The sequence below is a fragment of the Panulirus ornatus genome, chromosome 6, assembly GCF_036320965.1.
Source record: "Panulirus ornatus isolate Po-2019 chromosome 6, ASM3632096v1, whole genome shotgun sequence".
Lineage (NCBI taxonomy): Eukaryota > Metazoa > Arthropoda > Malacostraca > Decapoda > Palinuridae > Panulirus > Panulirus ornatus.
The window spans coordinates 19,347,783-19,373,610 of NC_092229.1; the positions used below are offsets into that span (position 1 = coordinate 19,347,783).

The window sequence follows — 25,828 nt, forward strand, 5'->3', positions numbered from 1 at the left end:
TTGTCCAAATGCCTCTCTCTTCTCTTTCACTTATAATCTTACTTCAGTCTCTCTTGGTACTTCCTCACACAGATATCCTTCCCAAGCTCTCTTACTCTCACCACTCTCTTCACCCCAACATTCTCTCTTCTTTTCTGAAAACCTCTACAAATCTTCACCTTTGTCTCCACAAGATAATGATCAGACAACCCTCCAGTTGCAACTATCAGCACATATACATCCATCAGTCTCTTTTTCACACGCCTATCAATTAACACGTAATCCAATAATGCTGTCTGGCCATCTCTCCTACTTACATACACATCCTTATATATATCTCTCTTTTTAAACCAGGTATTCCCAATCACCAGTATATATCTCTCTTTTTAAACCAGGTATTCCCAATCACCAGTTCTCTTTCAGCACACAAATCTATAAGCTCTTCATCCTTTCGATTTACAACACTGAACACCCCATTTACACTAATTATCTCCTCAACTGCCACATTACTTACCTTTGCATTTAAATCACCCATCACTATAACCCGGTCTCGTGCATCAAAACTGCTAACACACTCACTCAGCTGCTCCCAAAACACTTGCCTCTCATGATCTTTCTTCTCATGCCCAGGTGCGTAGCCACCAATAACCACCCATCTCTCTCTCCATCCTCTTTCAGTTTTACCCATATCAATGTAGAGTTTAGTTTCTTACGCTCTGTCACATACTCCCACAATTCCTGTTTCAGGAGTAAAGGGGATGGGAGAGGGGGGGGGGACTAGGAACCCTCCCCTCATTGTATTTTAACTTCTAGAAGGGGAAACAAGAAGGAGTCATGCAGGGAATGCTCATCCTCCTCGAAGGCTCAGATTGGGGTGTCTAAATGTGTGTGGATGTAACCAAGATGAGAAAAAAAGAGAGATAGGTAGTATGTTTGAGGAAAGGAACCTGGATGTTTTGGCTCTGAGTGAAACGAAGCTCAAGGGTAAAGGAGGAGAGTGGTTTGGGAATGTTTTGGAAGTAAAGTCAGGGGTTGGTGAGAGGACAGAAGCATACATATACATTATTTATTTATTTTGCTTTGTCGCTGTCTCCCGCGTTTGCGAGGTAGCGCAAGGAAACAGACGAAAGAAATGGCCCAACCCACCCCCACACATATGTATATACACACACGTCCACACACGCAAATATACATACCTATACATCTCAATGTACACATATATATACACACAGACACATACATATATACCCATGCACACAATTCACACTGTCTGCCTTTATTCATTCCCATCGCCACCTCGCCACACATGGAATACCATCCCCCTCCCCCCTCATGTGTGCGGGGTAGCGCTAGGAAAAGACAACAAAGGCCTCATTCATTCACACTCAGTCTCTAGCTGTCATGCAATAATGCCCGAAACCACAGCTCCCTTTCCACATCCAGGCCCCACACAGCTTTCCATGGTTTACCCTAGACGCTTCACATGCCCTGATTCAATCCACTGACAGCACGTCAACCCCGGTATACCACATCGATTTAATTCACTCTATTCCTTGCCCGCCTTTCACCCTCCTGCATGTTCAGGCCCTGATCACTCAAAATCTTTTTCACTCCATCTTTCCACCTCCAATTTGGTCTCCCACTTCTCGTTCCCTCCGCCTCCGACACATATATCCTCTTGGTCAATCTTTCCTCACGCATTCTCTCCATGTGCCCAAACCATTTCAAAACACCCTCTTCTGCTCTCTCAACCACACTCTTTTTATTTCCACACATCTCTCTTACCCTTACATTTCTTACTCGATCAAACCACCTCACACCACACATTGTCCTCAAACATCTCATTTCCAGCACATCCACCCTCCTGCGCACAACTCTATCCATAGCCCACGCCTCGCAACCATACAACATTGTTGGAACCACTATTCCTTCAAACATACCCATTTTTGCTCTCCGAGATAATGTTCTCGACTTCCACACATTCTTCTAGGCTCCCAGGATTTTCGCCCCCTCCCCCACCCTATGATTCACTTCCGCTTCCATGTTTCCATCCGCTGCCAGATCCACTCCCAGATATCTAAAGCACTTTACTTCCTCCAGTTTTTCTCCATTCAAACTTACCTCCCAATTGACTTGACCCTCAACCCTACTGTACCTAATAACCTTGCTCTTATTCACATTTACTCTTTCTTCTTTCACACACTTTACCAAACTCAGCCACCAGCTTCTGCAGTTTCTCACATGAATCAGCCACCAGCGCTGTATCATCAGCAAACAATAACTGACTCACTTCCCAAGCTCTCTCATCCACAACAGACTTCATTCTTGCCCCTCTTTCCAAAACTCTTGCATTTACCTCCCTAACAACCCCATCCATAAACAAATTAAACAACCATGGAGACATCACACACCCCTGCCGCAAACCTACATTCACTGAGAATCAATCACTTTCCTCTCTTCCTACACGTACACATGCCTTACATCCTCGATAAAAACTTTTCACTGCTTCTAACAACTTGACACCCACACCATATATTCTTAATACCTTCCACAGAGCATCTCTATCAACTCTATCATATTCCTTCTCCAAATCCATAAATGCTACATACAAATCCATTTGCTTTTCTAAGTATTTCTCACATACATTCTTCAAAGCAAACACCTGATCCACACATCCTCTACCACTTCTGAAACCACACTGCTCTTCCCCAATCTGATGCTCTGTACATGCCTTCACCCTCTCAATCAATACCCTCCCATATAATTTACCAGGAATACTCAACAAACTTATACCTCTGTAATTTGAGCACTCACTCTTATCCCCTTTGCCTTTGTACAATGGCACTATGCACGCATTCCGCCAATACCCAGGCACCTCACCATGAGTCATACATACATTGAATAACCTTACCAACCAGTCAACAATACAGTCACCCCCTCTTTTGATAAAGTCCACTGCAATACCATCCAAACCTGCTGCCTTGCCGGCTTTCATCTTCCGCAAAGCTTTCACTACCTCTTCTCTGTTTACCAAATCATTTTCCCCAACCCTCTCACTTTGCACACCACCTCGACCAAGACACCCTATATCTGCCACTCTATCATCAAACACATTCAACAAACCTTCAAAATACTCACTCCATCTCCTTCTCACATCACCACTACTTGTTATCACCTCCCCATTAGCGCCCTTCACTGAAGTTCCCATTTGCTCCCTTGTCTTACGCACTTTATTTACCTCCTTCCAGAACATCTTTTTATTCTCCCTAAGATTTGATGATACTCTGATGGGTGATTTGAATGCAAAGGTGAGTAATGTGGCAGTTGAGGGAATAATTGGTATACATGGGGTGTTCAGTGATGTAAATGGAAATGGTGAAGAGCTTGTAGATGTATGTGCTGAAAAAGGACTGATGATTGGGAATACCTGGGTTAAAAAGCGAGATATACATAAGTATACGTATGTAAGTAGGAGAGATGGCCAGAGAGCGTTATTGGATTACGTGTTAATTGACAGGCGCGCGAAAGAGAGACTTTTGGATGGTAATGTGCTGAGAGGTGCAACTGGAGGGATGTCTGATCATTATCTTGTGGAGGCTTAAGGTGAAGATTTGTATGGGTTTTCAGAAAAGAAGAGTGAATGTTGGGGTGAAGAGGGTGGTGAGAGTAAGTGAGCTTGGGAAGGAGACTTGTGTGAGGAAGTACCAGGAGAGACTGAGTACAGAATGGAAAAAGGTGAGAACAATGGAAGTAAGGGGAGTGGGGGAGGAATGGGATGTATTTAGGGAATCAGTGATGGATTGCGCAAAAGATGCTTGTGGTATGAGAAGAGTGGGAGGTGGGTTGATTAGAAAGGGTAGTGAGTGGTGGGATGAAGAAGTAGGATTATTAGTGAAAGAGAAGAGAGAGGCATTTGGACGATTTTTGCAGGGAAAAAATGCAATTGAATGGGAGATGTATAAAAGAAAGAGACAGGAGGTCAAGAGAAAGGTGCAAGAGGTGAAAAAGAGGGCAAATGAGAGTTGGGGTGAGAGAGTATCATTAAATTTTAGGGAGAATAAAAAGATGTTCTGGAAGGAGGTAAATAAAGTGCGTAAGACAAGGGAGCAAATGGGAACTTCAGTGAAGGGCGCAAATGGGGAGGTGATAACAAGTAGTGGTGATGTGAGGAGATGGAGTGAGTATTTTGAAGGTTTGTTGAATGTTTTTGATGATAGAGTGGCAGATATAGGGTGTTTTGGTCGAGGTGGTGTGCAAAGTGAGAGGGTTAGGGAAAATGATTTGGTAAACAGAGCAGAGGTAGTAAAAGCTTTGCGAAAGATGAAAGCCGGCAAGGCAGCAGGTTTGGATGGTATTGCAGTGGAATTTATTAAAAAAGGGGGTGACTGTATTATTGACTGGTTGGTAATGTTATTTAATGTATGTATGACTCATGGTGAGGTGCCTGAGGATTGGCGGAAAGCGTGCATAGTGCCATTGTACAAAGGCAAAGGGGATAAGAGTGAGTGCTCAAATTACAGAGGTATAAGTTTGTTGAGTATTCCTGGTAAATTATATGGGAGGGTATTGATTGAGAGGGTGAAGGCATGTACAGAGCATCAGATTGGGGAAGAGCAGAGTGGTTTCAGAAGTGGTAGAGGATGTGTGGATCAGGTGTTTGCTTTGAAGAATGTATGTGAGAAATACTTAGAAAAGCAAATGGATTTGTATGTAGCATTTATGGATTTGGAGAAGGAATATGATAGAGTTGATAGAGATGCTCTGTGGAAGGTATTAAGAATATATGGTGTGGGTGTCAAGTTGTTAGAAGCAGTGAAAAGTTTTTATCGAGGATGTAAGGCATGTGTACGTGTAGGAAGAGAGGAAAGTGATTGATTCTCAGTGAATGTAGGTTTGCGGCAGGGGTGTGTGATGTCTCCATGGTTGTTTAATTTGTTTATGGATGGGGTTGTTAGGGAGGTGAATGCAAGAGTTTTGGAAAGAGGGGCAAGTATGAAGTCTGTTGGGGATGAGAGAGCTTGGGAAGTGAGTCAGTTGTTGTTCGCTGATGATACAGCGCTGGTGGCTGATTCATGTGAGAAACTGCAGAAGCTGGTGAGTGAGTTTGGTAAAGTGTGTGAAAGAAGAAAGTTAAGAGTAAATGTGAATAAGAGCAAGGTTATTAGGTACAGTAGGGTTGAGGGTCAAGTCAATTGGGAGGTAAGTTTGAATGGAGCAAAATTGGAGGAAGTAAAGTGTTTTAGATATCTGGGAGTGGATCTGGCAGCGGATGGAACCATGGAAGTGGAAATGGATCATAGGGTTGGGGGAGGGGGCAAAAATCCTGGAAGCCTTGAAGAATGTGTGGAAGTCGAGAACATTATCTCGGAGAGCAAAAATGGGTATGTTTGAAGGAATAGTGGTTCCAACAATGTTGTATGGTTGCGAGGCATTGGCTATGGGTAGAGTTGTGCGCAGGAGGATGGATGTGCTGGAAATGAGATGTTTGAGGACAATGTGTGGTGTGAGGTGGTTTGAGCGAGTAAGTAACGTAAGGGTAAGAGAGATGTGTGGAAATAAAAAGAGCGTGGTTGAGAGAGCAGAAGAGGGTGTTTTGAAATGGTTTGGGCACATGGAGAGAATGAGTGAGGAGAGATTGACCAAGAGGATATATGTGTCGGAGGTGGAGGGAACGAGGAGAAGAGGGAGACCAAATTGGAGGTGGAAAGATGGAGTGAAAAAGATTTTGTGTGATCGGGGCCTGAACATGCAGGAGGGTGAAAGGAGGGCTAGGAATAGAGTGAATTGGAGTCGATGTGGTATACAGGGGTTGACGTGCTGTCAGTGGATTGAAGCAAGGCATGTGAAGCGTCTGGGGTAAACCATGGAAAGCTGTGTAGGTATGTATATTTGCGTGTGTGGACGTATGTATATACATGTGTATGGTGGTGGGTTGGGCCATTTCTTTCGTCTGTTTCCTTGTGCTACCTCGCAAACGCAGGAGACAGCGACAAAGCAAAAAAAAAAAATATATATATATATATATATATATATATATATATATATATATATATATATATATTATCCCTGGGGATAGGGGATTAAGAATACATCCCACGTATTCCCTGCGTGTCGTAGAAGGCGACTAAAAGGGGAGGGAGCGGGGGGCTGGAAATCCTCCCCTCTCTCTTTTTTTTTTTTTTTTTTTTTCCAAAAGAAGGAACAGAGGGGGCCAGGTGAGGATATTCCAAAAAAGGCCCAGTCCTCTGTTCTTAACGCTACCTCGCTATCGCGGGAAATGGCGAATAGTATGAAAAAAAAAAAAAAATATATATATATATATTTTTTTTTTCATACTATTTCCTATTTCCCGCGATAGCGAGGTAGCGTTAAGAACAGAGGACTGGGCCTTTGAGGGAATATCCTCACCTGGACCTCTTCTCTGTTCCTTCTTTTGGAAAATTAAAAAAAAAAAAAAAAAAAAAAACGAGAGGGGAGGATTTCCAGCCCCCCGCTCCCTTCCCTTTTAGTCGCCTTCTACGACATGCAGGGAATACGTGGGAAGTATTCTTTCTCCCCTATCCCCAGGGAATATATATATATATATATATATATATATATATATATATATATATATATATATATATATATATATATATACTTATATATATATATATACTTATATATATATATATACTTATATATATATATATATATATATATATATATATATATATATATATATATATATATATATATATATATATATACTTATATATATATATATACTTATATATATATATATACTTATATATATATATATATATATATATATATATATATATATATATATATATATATATACTTATATATATTTTTTTTTTTTTTTTTTTTTTTTTATACTTTGTCGCTGTCTCCCGCGTTTGCGAGGTAGCGCAAGGAAACAGACGAAAGAAATGGCCCAACCCCCCCCATACACATGTACATACACACGTCCACACACGCAATATACATACCTACACAGCTTTCCATGGTTTACCCCAGACGCTTCACATGCCTTGATTCAGTCCACTGACAGCACGTCAACCCCTGTATACCACATCGCTCCAATTCACTCTATTCCTTGCCCTCCTTTCACCCTCCTGCATGTTCAGGCCCCGATCACACAAAATCCTTTTCACTCCATCTTTCCACCTCCAATTTGGTCTCCCTCTTCTCCTCGTTCCCTCCACCTCCGACACATATATCCTCTTGGTCAATCTTTCCTCACTCATTCTCTCCATGTGCCCAAACCACTTCAAAACACCCTCTTCTGCTCTCTCAACCACGCTCTTTTTATTTCCACACATCCCTCTTACCCTTACGTTACTTACTCGATCAAACCACCTCACACCACACATTGTCCTCAAACATCTCATTTCCAGCACATCCATCCTCCTGCGCACAACTCTATCCATAGCCCACGCCTCGCAACCATACAACATTGTTGGAACCACTATTCCTTCAAACATACCCATTTTTGCTTTCCGGGATAATGTTCTCGACTTCCACACATTTTTCAAGGCTCCCAAAATTTTCGCCCCCTCCCCCACCCTATGATCCACTTCCGCTTCCATGGTTCCATCCGCTGACAGATCCACTCCCAGATATCTAAAACACTTCACTTCCTCCAGCCTCTCACCATTCAAACTCACCTCCCAATTGACTTGACCCTCAACCCTACTGTACCTAATAACCTTGCTCTTATTGACATTTACTCTTAACTTTCTTCTTCCACACACTTTACCAAACTCCGTCACCAGCTTCTGCAGTTTCTCACATGAATCCGCCACCAGCGCTGTATCATCAGCGAACAACAACTGACTCACTTCCCAAGCTCTCTCATCCCCAACAGACTTCATACTTGCCCCTCTTTCCAAAACTCTTGCATTTACCTCCCTAACAACCCCATCCATAAACAAATTAAACAACCATGGAGACATCACACACCCCTGCCGCAAACCTACATTCACTGAGAACCAATCACTTTCCTCTCTTCCTACACGTACACATGCCTTACATCCTCGATAAAAACTTTATATATATATATATATATACTTTATATATATATATACTTATATATATATATATATATATATATATATATATATATATATATATATATATATATATATATACATATATATATATATATACTTATCCCTGGGGATAGGGGAGAAAGAATACTTCCCACGTATTCCCTGCGTGTCGTAGAAGGCGACTAAAAGGGGAGGGAGCGGGGGGCTGGAAATCCTCCCCTCTCGTTTTTTTTTTTTTTTTAATTTTCCAAAAGAAGGAACAGAGAATTGGGCCAGGTGAGGGTATTCCCTCAAGGCCCAGTCCTCTGTTCTTAACGCTACCTCGCTAATGCGGGAAATGGCGAATAGTTTGAAAGAAAAGAAAATATATATATACATATGAAAAATGTAAGAAATATACGTATACATATCAACATATATATAAGTACATATGTACACATGTACATGTTCAGGCTTGCCTTCATCCATTTCTGGGGCTACCCCATCCCACAAGGAAAAGCATCACTATCCCCTGCTTTAGCGAGGTAGCACCAGGAAAACAGACGAAAAGGCCACATTCGTTCACACTCAGTCTAGCTGTCACCTGTAATGCACCACAGCTCCCTATCAACATCCAGGTTTTCCCTTATGCACATAGAATTGAATATGACAACATAGAGTTATTAATCTTTCTTATACTCTAATTTTCTTAGTATTATTCTACCATTAGGTGGTTGCTCAAACACCAGTTGTCCATAGTTCATCATTTAATATATTCAAGCTTTTGCCTTCACAGGGTCATCATCAGGAACCTACAAAAAGGGAAAAATACTGCGTCACAAAACTTGGACAAGAAAAGTAAAGCGCAAACATAATGTAAAACACTTGGAAAAACACAGCACATAGCACATAAAAGTAAGGGAAATACTAAACAAAGTAACAGTCTAATGAAGGGTAGTACAATCTAAATGAAACATATGTAAGTTTTCTATTTTTCTGTTTCCAGAAAAGCTGTTTACCATTTCCTTTCATATCACTTAGGTACCCATCTCCCCAATTATACCATCAACTGCCACATTACCTTCTTTCACATTCAAATCACCTGGTGTCAAGCATTGGAAATACTTAAATACCAAGCCCCTCCCCAAAACACTTGCCTCTCTTCTGTCCACTTGTAGGCGGATGCATAAGCACTAATGGTCACCCACCTCTCATAAACCACTTTCAGTTTTACCTACATTAGTCTGAGGCTTACTTCCTTACACTCTTTCACACATTTCTTTAACTCCTAAGAGCTACCCTTTCCTTAGCTTCTGCCATTGTGTAAACTCATTACTTTACCCCAAAACATGTCTAAACCATTCTTCCCCCCCTACTGTTGAGTTTTGTATTCTCAGAGCTTGAACATACAGGTTCCTTTCCTCAAGCATATGGCCTGCCTTTCCCTTTTTCTCATCTTGATTACATCCGCACAGATTTGGACACCTCAGCCTGAGCCTTTGAGGAGTATAAACACTTCTCATATGGCTCCTTCTTGTGCTAAGGTCTTCAGCACAGTTGTGTGATCTTACTATGGCTGTTCAATCTGGGTAAGTTATGAGGGAGGTGAATACAATGGTTCTTGGGAGAGGGCTGGGGCTGCAGTCTGTCAATTGTGGGGGTGCTTAAGAAGCCAGTTATTGTCTGCTTATGACCGCACTGGTGGCAGATTCGAGTGAGAAACTATAGAAATTGGTTTCTGAGTTTAGGAGATTGTGTGAAAGAAGGAAATTGAGGGTAGATGTAAATAAAAGCACTTTAGGAGTGTATGTAAAAGAAGGAATTTGAGAGTAGATGTAAATAAAAGCAAGGTCCTTAGGATTAGTACCAGAGAAAGAGAGATTATTTGGCAAGCAAGTTTGAATGGAGAAAATCTGGAGGAAGTGAAGTTTTTCAGATACGTCAGTGGACAGACAAATGTATATACACCATGCGTCGGATTTGAACCCTGGGCAGGGCGCTTGGCTACCTCTGCCACACGGATGTTAAAAGACAAACACTAGACTTAAATGTTTTTTTATTATTTTTTCTTGTGTCCCAACCTCATCCTGGTGGGGATGGCTTGGACATTAAATCTCACTCAGTTCCGATCGTGTGACAAATGTCGATGGACAGACAAATGTTCATACACCATAGGTCGGATTCAAACCTTCAGCAGGGTGTTTGGCTACCTCTGCTACACGGAGGTTAAAAGATGAACACTAGACTTTTATTTCTTTTTCTTTTTTTTTGTGTGTGTGTGTGTGTGTGACCCAAAATCATCCTGGTGGGGATGGCATGGACTTTAAATCTCACTTGGCCCCGATAGTGTGACAAATGTCGATGGACAGACAAATGTATATACACCACTGGTCGGATTCGAACCCTGGGCTGGGTGTCTGGCTACTAATGCCACATAGAGTTTAAAAGACACACTAGACTTCTAGTTTTTTTGTTTTTTTTTTTGTGTGTGTGTGTGTGTGTGTGTGTGTGTGTGTGTCCCAACCTCATCTCTGTAGGGATAGCATGGACTTTAACCTCTCGCAGCTTTCATGATATGACGTGTGGACATGGCAGCAAATGGAACCATGGGAGCCAGATTGAGTCGTAGGGTGGATGAGGGGGGGTAGACAAATGTCCTGGTAGTACTGAGGAATGTGTGGAAAGAGAGGTCACCAGCTGGGAGGACAAAGATAGATATGTTTTATAGATGTTATGCAAGGGCTGTGGATCAGAATGTATGGAAGAGGGTGAATGTGTTGGAAATTAAATGTTTGAGGACAGACTGTGGTTGATATAGTCAGGTATGAGAGAGGTTTGGTGATAAGAACATGGTTGAGAGAGCTGGAGAGGGTGTGCTGAAATGGTGTGGACTGATGGAGGCAATGAGTAAGGAGAGGTTGACAAAGAGAATGTATGTATCAGAAGTGGAGGAGACGAGGAGAATGGGTAAACTGTATTTGAGGTGGAAGGATGGAATGGAAAAGGTTTTGAGTGCTTAGGTCCTGAACATGCAGGAGGAAGTGAGGCATGTACATGATAGAGTGAATTGGAGCAATATGGTATACAGAGGGTGACATGTCAGTGGACTGAACTAAGCAACTCAAGTGGTCAAGGGGAAGCCACAAAAAGGTCTGTCATTGCCTGGCTGTGGTTTTGGTTCATCACACAAGATAGAAAATGGATGTCTGTGAATGAGGCTATTTTCTTTGCTCATGGCACTACCTTGCTAATGTGAGAAACTGAAGTATGAAAAAATATGCTTATATGTTTTTCAGCAAAATATCTTTTTTGATTGGTAAGATAAGGCATAGAAATCAATGGATTTTTTCTTATATTTATTGAAAAGTGCTGCACTTAATATTTAGAGATGCAGTAGTCATTGGGTTGATAGATATTATTTCATACAAGTTTAATAACACTCTCATAGTAATGAAATATGATGACACATTATTTCCCCTAGTCAGTTTAGCATTTGATATCCATATGGGACTTGGAAGACAATAATTACTGGATCACAAAGATAGGTTTTTGATATATGATAGGGTAACACAAGACATTTATCTTCCCAAGACTGAAGGCTACATCTTGCCTTCATTGTTTGCATTCATTTTCCAGGCTCCAAGATTAAAGGAGCGTTACTGTGTGTGTCACTTAGCAACTGGTGATTTACTGAGAGCAGAGGTGGCATCTGGATCTGATCTTGGTAAAGAGTTGAAGAAAATCATGGATGCAGGTATGAAATTTTTTCATGGTTTCTGCTAACTGAGCCTGAGGTTGTGTTGGATATCATATTCACTAGTATTGCACAATGTTAAAAGATGCTGACAACTCTTAAATTTCTGAAGGGAGAATCTGAGTCTTTTCAATATTCATTTGATGGGATTTGCCTGGTTTTTAAGCCTTTAGGTTGTTAACAGGTTGTGAACAGGTTTGCCATGGAAATGAATAACTAGAATATGCCATTCATTGTATGTTTATCTAATTAACCATTGCCCATGCATTAAGCATGGTGCACCAAACTTCCTCACATGTTTACAGCATGATAAAAGAGGATTATAGATTGAAAAGGAAATTTTAGTTTTTCTTATTAGAATAATTTCCTACTTTTTTCTCAAATCACATTTTATATATCAAATTTTGGAAGTTTATTTTTTCTGAGCCTGACAGCATGTAATGAATACTACCGTCTTCAGCCCTTCAGGCTGCATTGGACAACATGTGTAAAAAAAAAAGTTCAGGTAGTGAATGTGTGACATCATAGCTAATGATTACACTGCAACAGTTAGCAGATGACATGCAGCAGATAAATAGGTTGGTTAGCAGGTGATGCCAGTCTACCTAGGGCCTTTTATTTTGTATTCATCGCTTATTTCTGTTTCAATTTTGGTAAAAACTTTCTAAGTTTTCTTGTGTAGCCAATGTAAATATTAGTATTGCCAGTTTTCCAATACAAAGGCAGATGATTATACGCGGTTCCCAACTCACTTGTACTTTCACATTAGTTGTTATGAATGTCTTTGCTTGTGGGGAAAAATTGATTTTAGAAGTGAAGCAAAAGTTGAAAGAACGAGACACCTCTGGCATAGCCCTGGTCATTCCTGGTTACCTTGACCGTAGATTGAATTCAGGTTAACCACTTGATAATGATTATGATAGGGAGTAGCTACAGATTACTTTGCCAGATATAGATGGTATCTCTGGGGTTATCTCCACATAAGAAGAGCATAGCCTGACTAGAGTTAGCAGTCATCCCACTGATTAGACATGCTTTATGTTAGTATACTTGCTGGTTTATATTATCCTGTATAGCAAATTAATCACCTGAAAAAAATCTGGATTCACTAGTTGGCTGCTTAATTTTTGTGTATCCCTTGTTACAGATAAGTATGTTGAAGCTTCTCCAGTGATCTAGTTTTACTTGAAATTTGCAGGGCTTATCACAAACATCCAGTTATGAAACTTTTATGAAAGATGATGACTGCATGTCATTGGTTCATTCACTACTCAGGTTCCCAATACTGCATTTGATGGAAGATATGTCCTTTGAAGGTTAGGGGTTTGTTTGCTTCTCATATTAAAGGTACTAGAAAAGATTTCTTGAAATCTCGGTGTATCTATCTATATGACTTGTCTGTTCTCTTCGGGAACTCCCATCAAGGCATATAATGCAAGAAATATGTCTTGCTTTGGTCTGTTATGAATAACTCCAGCCCCATTCACATGGAGTTGAACTTGGATCCCCAAACCCAACTCCACAGGCTTAATTGTCCTGCCACCCTCTGCTGCTAGATATAAGAGTAGTTATATTGACTTTAGTATTTTGCTCTTCTTTTCCTGGGAAAGGTAGATCTTATTCTTTACCTCTCTAACTGTCTCCGGTTCCCTTCAGGAACTCCCATCAAGGCATATAATACAGAAATTTATCTTTCCTTAGTCTGTTATCAATAACTCCAGTCCCATTTACATGGAGTTGATGAAATTCATTTAGGCATACAGCTTTCTTGAACTTGGATCCCCAGATCCAACTCCACAGGCTTAATATCTAGGAGTAGACATTGCCCTGCCACCCTCTGCAGCTAGGTATGAGAGTAGTTATATTGACTTGAGTATTTTGCTGTTCTTTTCCTGGGAAAAGGTAGATCTTATTCTTTACCTCTCTAGCATTCACAGTTTTTATCCCAACCCTTAACATTCAAGGTGTTAGTCCTCTTATAGATGATTGATTCTTACTGAATGAGAGAGAACTACTTAAAAATTTACTTAGCCAACTGCCTAAAGATAAACTTAACCTTATGATAATCACTTCACTGCTATCAGAGTGGACAGTGTTGTTGTCATGTATGTCTTAATATTCAATTTTTCTACATTACATATTAATGAAATGATTCTCATGTTGATAATATTTTTGCATGAATAAGTAAATGTATAGATATAGCTTGTTAGGAACTTTGCTGGTAACATTTATACAGATACTTCGTATGCATCAGTAGAAATTGGCAAATATGGTAATATCAAATTAAGTTGTGCACTTACCTTTCCCTTGTGTCTGGAGGGTAATTAGAATGATTGTCCTGTGGAAGCATTTGGCACCCATACATGTCTCCTTCCATATCCCAATCAAGAGTGTAGTCTTGTGGCAAAAGTTCATGATGCAGAGATCATGGTTTGTAAATGTTGATCACATGGTGATGATCATTTTTTAATGCTAATGGGTAAGGACAGGGGAAATTATCCCATACCGGAAAGTAGAGATACTTGAAAAAAAGTCAATTATCCATAGAATACCACAGGAAATTTGATGTTTGTGTCCTATCAAGAGGGCAACTCTGTTTGTATTCTTATGCCGTTCGCTGTAAAGTGCATCAGTTGATTGGTTGTTTTGAATGAAACCAGTTCTTCAGAGGGTGTAGGTTGCGCTGACAAGGCATTACAGAGGTTTAATAATCTGAATATGAGAGTTGTACCTAAGAGTGGTGTTGGTGAACTTTTCCTACCTGTGGTTACACACTGAATGAAAAGTCATCTTCAGCAAGACTGTGTCATCACCCCTTAACAAAAGGGAGTGCAGTCTTATCAAAGAACTCCTCTTAAGTAGACGATCATTTCCCAGCTCCTGGAATTGTGCAGCTTTCATACTAAAGGAGCTCCCAGAATATGGATGTAAGAGTGAGGCTAGGACCTTATCAAGAGAAGGGTCCTAGTTCAGTTATAGATTGATACCTCACGATTATTTTGATGGTAGAAATGTAAATAGCACCTTAGATGAGACTCAGAAGCCGAAAATAAAGAAACTTTTTAAGTATGCTATTCTTTCAATGGGAATTGCCATTTTGTGACAATATGTTGACAGAGGATTAATCATATTGTGTTAACCTATGGTCACATAATGGAAAGGAGACTTTTTCTAATATGTGACACTTTTCAGATAGCCCTTAGTTTCCATTATTGAGTCTGAAGTCCAAGCACCTGAAATGCTGTTGGATATTGTGTGGAATCTTAAGTCTCACTCTCAAGGATTACATCATCATGTTTGGAGTCCAAATTCCAAGTTTAGATTTAACATTTTCATATGGTGCTCCCAGCATCTGAACATGACCCATACATGCTTTAATTATAAAAGGAAGAATGTACTGAAATTCTTTGTTTACAAGAATAATTTGATTAGACAGCTCTGCAAAGTATAGATTATATGGATGTCAAGTCAGTGATTGTTTCACACAATAAGTAGGGCATTAGAAAAGTATGATGCTGCTGTGGGTATTTATGATACTGGGTATCAGTAGTGCAGCAGCTGTATTGTTATTTGTAAAAGTTGTATTTGATCTTCATGTTAAGAGTATCTTTTGCATTAATTGGTTCTGGAAAAGTTTTCAGTAGCATTGGATAACTGTTGTATATTGTGAGTACAACTTGAAAAAGGTTTTGTTCCATATCCATAGATAGGTGCATTGGTATTTTGCATCTTATCCAGGGAATTTTCAAGGAAACAGACCAGCTTTTGTAAATAAGTTCATATCTGAAAATAGATCTAGATTCTTCTCCGGAGAGCCTAAAAGAATTTGCTCTCTTTAACTCATGAGACACAGGTATGTTGTTTTTGTCTCCTTTAAGATCATTAATGGTGACAACCTCTGAAAAGTATTTTTGTATAGTGTTTTATGGATTTTTATGTGACCCATGAACAAGTCTTTTGGTTCTCAAGCTTGTTTTTTTCTTTTTTTTGACATTTTGAAATATCTGGAAAACCTATGGCCTTTTTGATGCAGAATTTTGGTTTTCATTATGTATACAGCAGTAAAAATGGTTTTTCTCGCTCCAGGTTTGAAAGTGTCATCAAGAAAATCCTTTTATCTGTGACAGTCATGAGTTTTCTTTCATGTTTGGTTTTCCTGCCATAATTAGAGATTGCTGCATCCTTTGCATTTAAGGTTCCTGGTTAATAGACGAGTGTTCTCCACTGCAGTAATTGAATAAGTTTAGGAACATTAAGCCTTTTTTATCGCATGCTCACTCTCAAGTTTAGAAAATATATTTTGAGTCTTTTGAGAGACTGATTCGTGGGCTAAGACAAAAAGAAACGGTTAAGCTTGCTGCCCTCCCGCTCCAATGTAGTTCATATGAGGTATATCGTATAAATGGCTGCTGTACATCAAGAAATCGAGATGAGCAATTTGGTTAGTCTAGTGTCAGTTTGTATTTTGTCTCAATTTCTGACTACAGTAGAGTGGTTAACAATAATGGGCATTGCTCTCAGCCACATCGGTTGAACTGTTTTTCCATATATTGTACAATGCAACCTGGGTAGGGGCTGAACCTCATCGTATCCACTGCTTGCTCCATCTAGGCTCAGAATTACATTTCATGGTAGACTGAAATTTTTATACCTGTTTTGCTGCAGGGAAACTGGTGAGTGATGATTTAGTGGTAAACATGATAGAGCAAAATCTCAACAAGCCTGAATGCAAGAATGGTTTCATCCTCGATGGTTTTCCTCGCACAGTCACTCAGGCTGAGAAGGTAGGAGATTGTTTGTATTACTCTATAGAGATGGCTGGAAATTTGATATTTATAGAAGATATTACGTTAGTTTGAGGGGAGCAAACTAGTTTAGACATTAGATAAGAGTTAACCTAAATGTGTAGGAGTATTTCATTTTCATTATGAATTATGTTGTTAGATAGCCTTCAACAGGGGAGGTCCTACCAGTGATGGGGTCTCATAAGTCACATGTACAGTTATTGACTACCTAGGGTAAATAGATAATCTTTGAGAGTAAATTGACTTGAATAAATTTTCAATTGTATGACTGTATACTCACTATTCGCCTAGGTTACTTCATCCTGTACAATCTCTTCCATGTATACCAATTCTTGCTGAACTTATACATCCCCCTGTGTTCTCTCTTTTCATGCATTTGCTAGTGTACAATTGATCAATGGCACTTTTAGATTGATCTTTCTTATTCTAATTTCTTCCCTTGCTCATATTATTTGAAGGATCTGTGAATGTTCATCCTTTCAGCTCATTCTTAGAACTCCAGCCTTCACATTTCAGTCGTCTTTCTCATTTTTCCTTGGCATCTTTAGTAATCTCACCCCTTACCAGTTGCATATTGTATGAATTACTGTTTTGTTTGTTACTCTGATGTTCCCTTGTGAATTCTAAGTTTTTGTTTTGTAGATTTTATGTTATGTGAGCTGTAGGATAAACAGTCTGTGTTACCTGTATGAAGACCATATTGGTCAGGTACTACACAAACATGGGTTAAGAGAAAGGAAAATATTTCTGTGGCATGGGAGATTCTGCCATCTTCTGAGCAGAAAATGGACTACAGAGACCTTCATACTCTTGGGATGTTCATTTATGAGATACACTTGGCTATTCTATTGTATTAGAATCAAAATACTATGGTATGAGTTATGATTGAGATGAGAACTGTCATTTTCCTATTAGGATGAGATAAGTCTGGCATCAGCCACAAAATTGTACACCTCATTTTTTATTCTCTTTGGCAATTGAAATTTACCTCTTTACTCCCCATCCTTTCAGAAATATACCCCTAATTCTTACTACCATTTACCTTCTACTTATGCATCATGGAAAACTCTTGTAAATGTTATCATTCATTGCAAGCAAACACCAAATAGTCTTTGGGTAAATTAGTAGCCTTTGACCATATATGTCTCTTCTTCACCCCCCAGCACAATCCACATGTTTATATATGTGCATGTATTGTGCAAAAAAAAGCACGTATCACAAGGACATAGAAAGCAATATACCCAATAGATACTCCTCCCTACTATCACCTCTCTCTTACTGTATCATTTCTTATTCAGTCAACACTCTTCACACTGCATATTGTCCTCCAGTGGGACTAGTACCATAAAAACATCCTTAGCTTTGCCCTTAAAGAGAGTGACCTCTCTTTCCACACATTTGTTTGTGCACTCAAGACCTTTTCTCCCATAACCACTTTCAGGTATATGAAATACTCTACATCCTCCAAGTTCTCATCTTTCAAACTCACACTCCAAATTGCCTGTCTCTGCTGAACATAACAGACATGCTTTTATTCACATTTCTTGGTACTACACCCTTATTGGTGGAGCAGAAGAGGCAGGCATTGCCCAACTCTCTCAGGACAATTGTGGTAGTAGTTTTCGAATTACAAACACTTGAGGTTTGGCTTTCATGGAAAATTTTGGCCTGTTAAGGATGAGGCGCAAAAGACTAAGGAGCAGTACTGGGGTCTACCAGTTATGCCATGAGTAAAAGGGATGAGCATTTGTGATGGCGCTGAATGTATGTGGGATGACTGGTGAGAGTAAAAAGAGGGAGCTCGTAGAGAAATTTATAGAATAGTTTGGATGTGCTAGTGATTAGGGAAAAAAGTACCTTTGAGCAGGGTGTATGGAATGAAAATGGAAATGAATGTAAGTCATGGGAGGGCATTGAAGGAGGAGTGGAATGAATGAGAATTCTCAAAGAAGAGGGAAAGAAGGATGTGCAATTGCCATATTTCTAGAGTATGGGAGGTGTAACAGAACATGGATGGAATGGATAAAGAATTGTGCAGGTGAAAGGAAAGACCGGAATTGTGAAATATGCATGGATGTGTGTGTATATGCCTTTGAATATGAAGACACTGCAGGGTAAGGATGAAACAGCATTTCTGGGGAAATTTGAGACTGTATAAATGGTTATGGGGAAAGGAAGGTGGTTGTAATGGTTGATATGATTGTGGTGATGGGATGTAATTAGATTGGTGAGATAGTTGGTAAATAGGGAGTGCCTGGAGTAAATGAGAATGGAAGTTTTCGTGTGGATATCTTTGCTGAGAAGGGCTTATTCCATGCAAACACCTTTTCTCAGCACAAGATGATCCACAGGTGTACATGGATGAGAAATGATGGAAGAGAAGAACAAAATAGTTTGATTAACAATTTGGTATTAGATGAAAAATGGAGAAAGGCAGTGATAGATGCTAGCGTTGAGAGAATTCTTTGGAGACTGACCATTTGGCAAGTCTTGTAAGGATGAGGATCAGGGAGAAGTGGATATATGGTGTACAGAAGAATAGAGAGGTAAAAGTGTTAGTGAGCGGGAAGGTGAATCAGAAAGAATGCAAGGAGGATGACCAAAAGTTTAGATGGAAGTGCAGTTAATGTAGGAGTACAGTCATGTGTGAATGAAGTGTTTATAATGTTTAAAGAAAGTCTGTAAAAAGTTGTAGAATTAGTAGTTGGATACAAGGTTGCAAGACAGGAATAAAAATGGAAATACACACAGGAATAAAAAGGGAAATACATGGTGGATGGACAAGATTAGAAATGCTGTTGAAGAGAAGAAAAAGGCAAATGGTAGATTGCTCAAAAGGAATGTACCGGTGGAATTTCAGCAGAGGAGGAGGGAAGAATACAAGATGCGTAAGTGGAGTGTTGAGAAGATGATAAAGGAAAGCAAGAGAGAGTATGTGAAGATTTTGTAAGAAACTTGAGTGAACACTTTAGGGAAAATAAGAAATTATAGTGGAAGGCAATGAAAAGGGAAAGAGGTTGATGTAAGAGTGGAAATGTTAATGTGAGAAGTAAGGAGGGGGAGTTGCTGAACTTAAAGGAGGAAGTGAAAGGATGATGGGAAGAGTATTGTTAAGAACTGATGAAAGTGGGAGCAATGATTATGCTTAATGATGCTGAAGGTAGGAAAAGCACCTGGAGTTAATGGTATCAATGTTGAAGTATGGAGAAACTGTAATAGTAATAATTTATTTTACTTAACCGCCGTCTTCTGGATTAGCGAGGTAGCACAAGGAAACAGACGAGGAATGGCCCAACCCTCCCACATACACATGTATATACATAAATGCCCACGCACGCTCACATACATACATATACATTTCAACATATACATACATACACAGACATATACATATATACACATGTACATATCCATACTTGCTGGCTTCATCCATTCCTGTTGCTGCCCCATCACACACAAAATAGCGCACACACACACACACACACACCCACCCACCCACCCACCTACCAGCAAGGCAGCACCAGGAATAGACAAAAAAGGCCACATTCACTCACACTCAGTCTCTAGCTGTCATGTGTAATGCACTAAAACCACAGCTCCCTTTCCAGACCCCACAGACCTTTCCATGGCTTACCCCAGACGCTTTACATGCCCTGGTTCAATCCATTGACAGCACATTGACCGTGATATACCACATCATTCCAATTCACTCTGTTCCTTGCACGCCTTTCACCCTCCAGTATGTTCAGGCCCTGGTCACTCAAAATCTTTTTCACTCCATCTTTCCACCTCCAATTTGGTCTCCCGCTTCTTCCCTCCACCTCTAGCACATATATCTTTTTTATCACTCTTTCCTCACATATTCTCTCCATGAGTCCAAACCATTTCATCATACTGTCATTTGCTCTCTCATTCACAGTCATTTTATTACCACACATCTCTCTTACCCTTTCATTACTTACTCAATCACACCCCCTCACACCACATATTGCCCTCAAACATTTCATTTCCAACACATCCACCTTCATTTGCACAACCCTATCTATAGCCCATGCCTCAATCATATAGCATTGTCGGAACTACTATTCCTTCAAACATACTCATTTTTGCTCCAAGATAATGTTCTCGCCTTCCACACATTCTTCACTGCTCCCAGAACCTTTGCTCCCTCCCCCACCCTGTGACTCACTTCTGCTTTCATGGTTCCATCCTCTGCTAAGTCCACTTCCCAGATATCTGAAACACTTCATGTCCTCCAGTTTATCTCCTTTTAAACTTAGCTCCCAATAAACTTGTCCCTCAAACCTACTGAACCTAATAACCTTGCTCTTATTCACATTTACTTTCAATTTTCTTCTTTCACAAACTTTACCAAACTCAGTCACCAGCTTCTGCAGACTCTCACCTGAATCAGCCACCAGCACTGTATTATCATCGAACAACAGCTGACTCACTTCCCAAGCCCTCTCATCCAAAACAGACTGCTTACTTGCCCCCTTTCTCCAAAACTCTTGCCGTCACCTCCCTAACCACCCCATCCATAAACAAATTAATCAATCATGGAGACTTCATGCACCCCTGCCACAGACAGACATTCACTGAGAACCAATCACTTTCCTCTCTTCATACTCGTAAACATGCCTTACATTCTTGGTAAAAACTTTTCACTGCTTCTAGCAACTTAAGTCCCACACAATATATTCTTAAAACCTTTCACAAAGCATCTCTATCCGCCCTATTATATTCCTTCTCTAGATCCATAGATGCTACATACAAATCCATCTGTTTTTCAAAGTGTTTTTCATACATTCTTCAAAGCAAACATCTGTTCCCCTTATTCTCTAACACTTCTGAAACCACACTGCTCTCCCCCAATCTGATGCTCTGTACATGCCTTTACCCTCTCAATCAGTACCCTCCCATATATTTTCCCAGGAATACTCAACAAACTTATGCCTCTGTAATTTGAACGCTCACCTTTATCCCCTTTGCCTTTGTACAATGACACTATGCATGCATTCCACCAATCCATAGGCACTTCACCATGATCCGTACAGGCAATGAATATCCTTATCAACCAATCAACAACACAGTCACCACTTTTTTTTTTTTTTTTTTTTTTTATAAATTCCACTGCAATACCATCTAGACCTGTCGCCTTGCCGGCTTTCATCTTCCGCAAAGCTTTCACTACCTCTTCTCTGTTTACCAAACCATTCTCGCAGACCCTCCTGCTTCTCACACCACCCCAACCAAAACATCCCATATCTGCCACTGTTTCATCAAACACATTCAACAAACCTTCAAAATACTCACCCCCATCTCCTTCTCACTTCATCACTACTTGATATTACCTCCCCATTTGCCCCCTTCACTGATGTTCCTATTTGTTCCTTTGTCTTATACACCTTATTTACTTCCTTCCAAAACATCTTTTTATTCTCCCTAATATTTAATGATACTCTCTCACCCCAACTCTCATTTGCCCTCTTTTTCACCTCTTGCACCTTGATCTTGACCTCCTGATGCTTTCTTTTATATATCTCCCAGTCATTTGCACTATTTCCCTGCAAAAATTGTCCAAATGCCTCTCTCTTCTCTTTCACAAACAATCATACTTCTTCATCTTACCACTCACTACCCTTTCTGATCTGCCCACCCACCTTTCTCATGCCACATGCATCTTTTGTGCAAGCCATCACTGCTTCCCTAAATACATCCCATTCCTATCCCATTCCCCTTACATCATTTGCTCTCACCTTTAGCCATTCTGCACTCAATCTCTCCTGGTACTTCCTCACACAAGTCTCCTTTCCAAGCTCACTTGCTCTTACCACTCTCTTCTCCCCAACATTCTCTCTTCTTTTCTGAAAACCTCTACAAATCTTCACCTTTGCCTCCATAAAGATAGTGATCAGACATCCCTCCAGTTGCCCCTCTCATCACATTAACATCCAAAAGTCTCTCTTTTACATGCCTGTCAATTAACATGTAATACAGTAATGTCCTCTGGCTATCTCTCCAACTCACATACGTATACTTATGTATATCCCTTTTTAAACCAGGTATTCCCAATCACCAGTCCTTTTTCAGCACACATATCCACAAGCTCTTTACCATTTCCTTTGGAACCAATTATAGCAATTTGTACTCTCAATTGCTACATTGCTTACTTTTGCATTCAAATCACCCATCACTGTAACCTGATCTCATGCATTAAAGCTGCCAACACACTCAGCTGCTCCCAAAACACTCGCCTTACATGATCTTCTCATGACCAGGTGCATAGGCATCAATAATCATTCATCTCTCTCCATCCACTTCCAGTTTTACCCATATCACATACAGGAGGGTGAAAGGCGTGCAAGGAATAGAGTGAATTGGAACGATGTGGTATACTGGGGTAGATGTGCTCTCAATGGATTGAACCAGGGTATATGAAGCATCTGGGATAAACCACGGAAAGTTTTGTGGGGCCTGGATGTGGAAAGGGAGCTGTGGTTTTGATGCATTATACATGACAGCTATAGACTGAGTCTTTTCCTAGCGCTACCTTGTGCGGAGGACGGGGGATCCTATTTCATGTATGTTAGGGGTTGTGACGGGAATGGATAAAGGCGGCAAGTATGAATATATACATGTGTGTATATGTCTGTGTATGTATATGTATGTATACGTTGAAGTGTATAGGTATGTATATGTGCGTGTGTGGACAAGAGGGGCAAGTATGAAGTCTGTTGGGGATGAGAGAGCTTGGGAAGTGAGTCAGTTGTTGTTCGCTGATGATACAGCGCTGGTGGCTGATTCATGTGAGAAACTGCAGAAGCTGGTGACTGAGTTTGGTAAAGTGTGTGGAAGAAGAAAGTTAAGAGTAAATGTGAATAAGAGCAAGGTTATTAGGTACAGTAGGGTTGAGGGTCAAGTCAATTGGGAGGTGAGTTTGAATGGAGAAAAACTGGAGGAAGTGAAGTGTTTTAGATATCTGGGAGTGGATCTGGCAGCGGATGGAACCATGGAAGCGGAAGTGGATCATAGGGTGGGGGAGGGGGCGAAAATTTTGGGAGCCTTGAAAAATGTGTGGAAGTCGAGAACATTATCTCGGAAAGCAAAAATGGGTATGTTTGAAGGAATAGTGGTTCCAACAATGTTGTATGGTTGCGAGGCGTGGGCTATGGATAGAGTTGTGCGCAGGAGGATGGATGTGCTGGAAATGAGATGTTTGAGGACAATGTGTGGTGTGAGGTGGTTTGATCGAGTAAGTAACGTAAGGGTAAGAGAGATGTGTGGAAATAAAAAGAGCGTGGTTGAGAGAGCAGAAGAGGGTGTTTTGAAATGGTTTGGGCACATGGAGAGAATGAGTGAGGAAAGATTGACCAAGAGGATATATGTGTCGGAGGTGGAGGGAACGAGGAGAAGAGGGAGACCAAATTGGAGGTGGAAAGATGGAGTGAAAAAGATTTTGTGTGATCGGGGCCTGAACATGCAGGAGGGTGAAAGGAGGGCAAGGAATAGAGTGAATTGGAGCGATGTGGTATACAGGGGTTGACGTGCTGTCAGTTGATTGAATCAAGGCATGTGAAGCGTCTGGGGTAAACCATGGAAAGCTGTGTAGGTATGTATATTTGCGTGTGTGGACGTGTGTATGTACATGTGTATGGGGGGGGGTTGGGCCATTTCTTTCGTCTGTTTCCTTGCGCTACCTCGCAAACGCGGGAGACAGCGACAAAGTATAAAAAAAAAAAAAAAAAAAAAAAATATATATATATATATATATATACATGTGGATGTGGCTGGATTGGGCTATTCTTTCATCTGTTTCCTTGCACTACCTCGCTAACGCGGGAGACGGCGACAAAATATGATAATAATGATAATGATAATGATAATAATGGAGATGGAGTGAGTATTTTGAAGGTTTGTTGAATGTGTTTGATGATAGAGTGGCAGATATAGGGTGTTTTGGTCGAGGTGGTGTGCAAAGTGAGAGGGTTAGGGAAAATGATTTGGTAAACAGAGAAGAGGTAGTAAAAGCTTTGCGAAAGATGAAAGCCGGCAAGGCAGCAGGTTTGGATGGTATTGCAGCGGAATTTATTAAAAAAAGGGGGTGACTGTATTATTGACTGGTTGGTAAGGTTATTTAATGTATGTATGACTCATGGTGAGGTGCCTGAGGATTGGCGGAAAGCGTGCATAGTGCCATTGTACAAAGGCAAAGGGGATAAGAGTGAGTGCTCAAATTACAGAGGTATAAGTTTGTTGAGTATTCCTGGCAAATTATATGGGAGGGTATTGATTGAGAGGGTGAAGGCATGTACAGAGCATCAGATTGGGGAAGAGCAGTGTGGTTCCAGAAGTGGTAGAGGATGTGTGGATCAGGTGTTTGCTTTGAAGAATGTATGTGAGAAATACTTAGAAAAGCAAATGGATTTGTATGTAGCATCTATGGATCTGGAGAAGGCATATGATAGAGTTGATAGAGATGCTCTGTGGAAGGTATTAAGAATATATGGTGTGGGAGGCAAGTTTTTAGAAGCAGTGAAAAGTTTTTATCGAGGATGTAAGGCATGTGTACGTGTAGGAAGAGAGGAAAGTGATTGGTTCTCAGTGAATGTAGGTTTGTGGCAGGGGTGTGTGATGTCTCCATGGTTGTTTGATTTGTTTATGGATGGGGTTGTTAGGGAGGTGAATGCAAGAGTTTTGGAAAGAGGGGCAAGTATGAAGTCTGTTGGGGATGAGAGAGCTTGGGAAGTGAGTCAGTTGTTGTTCGCTGATGATGCAGTGCTGGTGGCTGATTCGGGTGAGAAACTGCACGTCAACCCCGGGGTACCACATCGATCCAATTCACTCTATTCCTTGCCCGCCTTTCACCCTCCTGGATGTTCAGGCCCCAATCACTCAAAATCTTTTTCACTCCATCTTTCCACCTCCAATTTGGTCTCCCACTTCTCCTCGTTCCCTCCACCTCCGACACATATATCCTATTGGTCAATCTTTCCTCACTCATTCTCTCCATGTGCCCAAACCATTTCAAAACACCCTCTTCTGCTCTCTCAACCACACTCTTTTTATTTCCACACATCTCTCTTACCCTTACATTACTTACTCGATCAAACCACCTCACACCACACATTGTCCTCAAACATCTCATTTCCAGCACATCCATCCTCCTGCACACAACTCTATCCATAGCCCACGCCTCGCAACCATACAACATTGTTGGAACCACTATTCCTTCAAACATAGCCATTTTTGCT

The 25,828-nt window shown here is 40.5% G+C and overlaps 1 protein-coding gene across 2 annotated transcripts in view; it reads left to right on the forward strand.

The window, feature by feature from the left end:
- The window catches only part of Ak2 (Adenylate kinase 2), a 115,872-nt gene that overhangs the window by 3,474 nt on the left and 86,570 nt on the right, over positions 1 to 25,828 (forward strand). For both annotated transcript variants that reach the window (XR_011712889.1, XM_071662693.1), the window contains exons 2-3: positions 11,652 to 11,769; positions 16,435 to 16,553. Coding sequence is in view for 1 of the 2 variants with exons in the window: in XM_071662693.1 (XP_071518794.1) it covers positions 11,652 to 11,769; positions 16,435 to 16,553 (237 nt within the window). In the remaining variant the exon portion in view is untranslated. The remainder of the gene's footprint in view (positions 1 to 11,651; positions 11,770 to 16,434; positions 16,554 to 25,828) is intronic.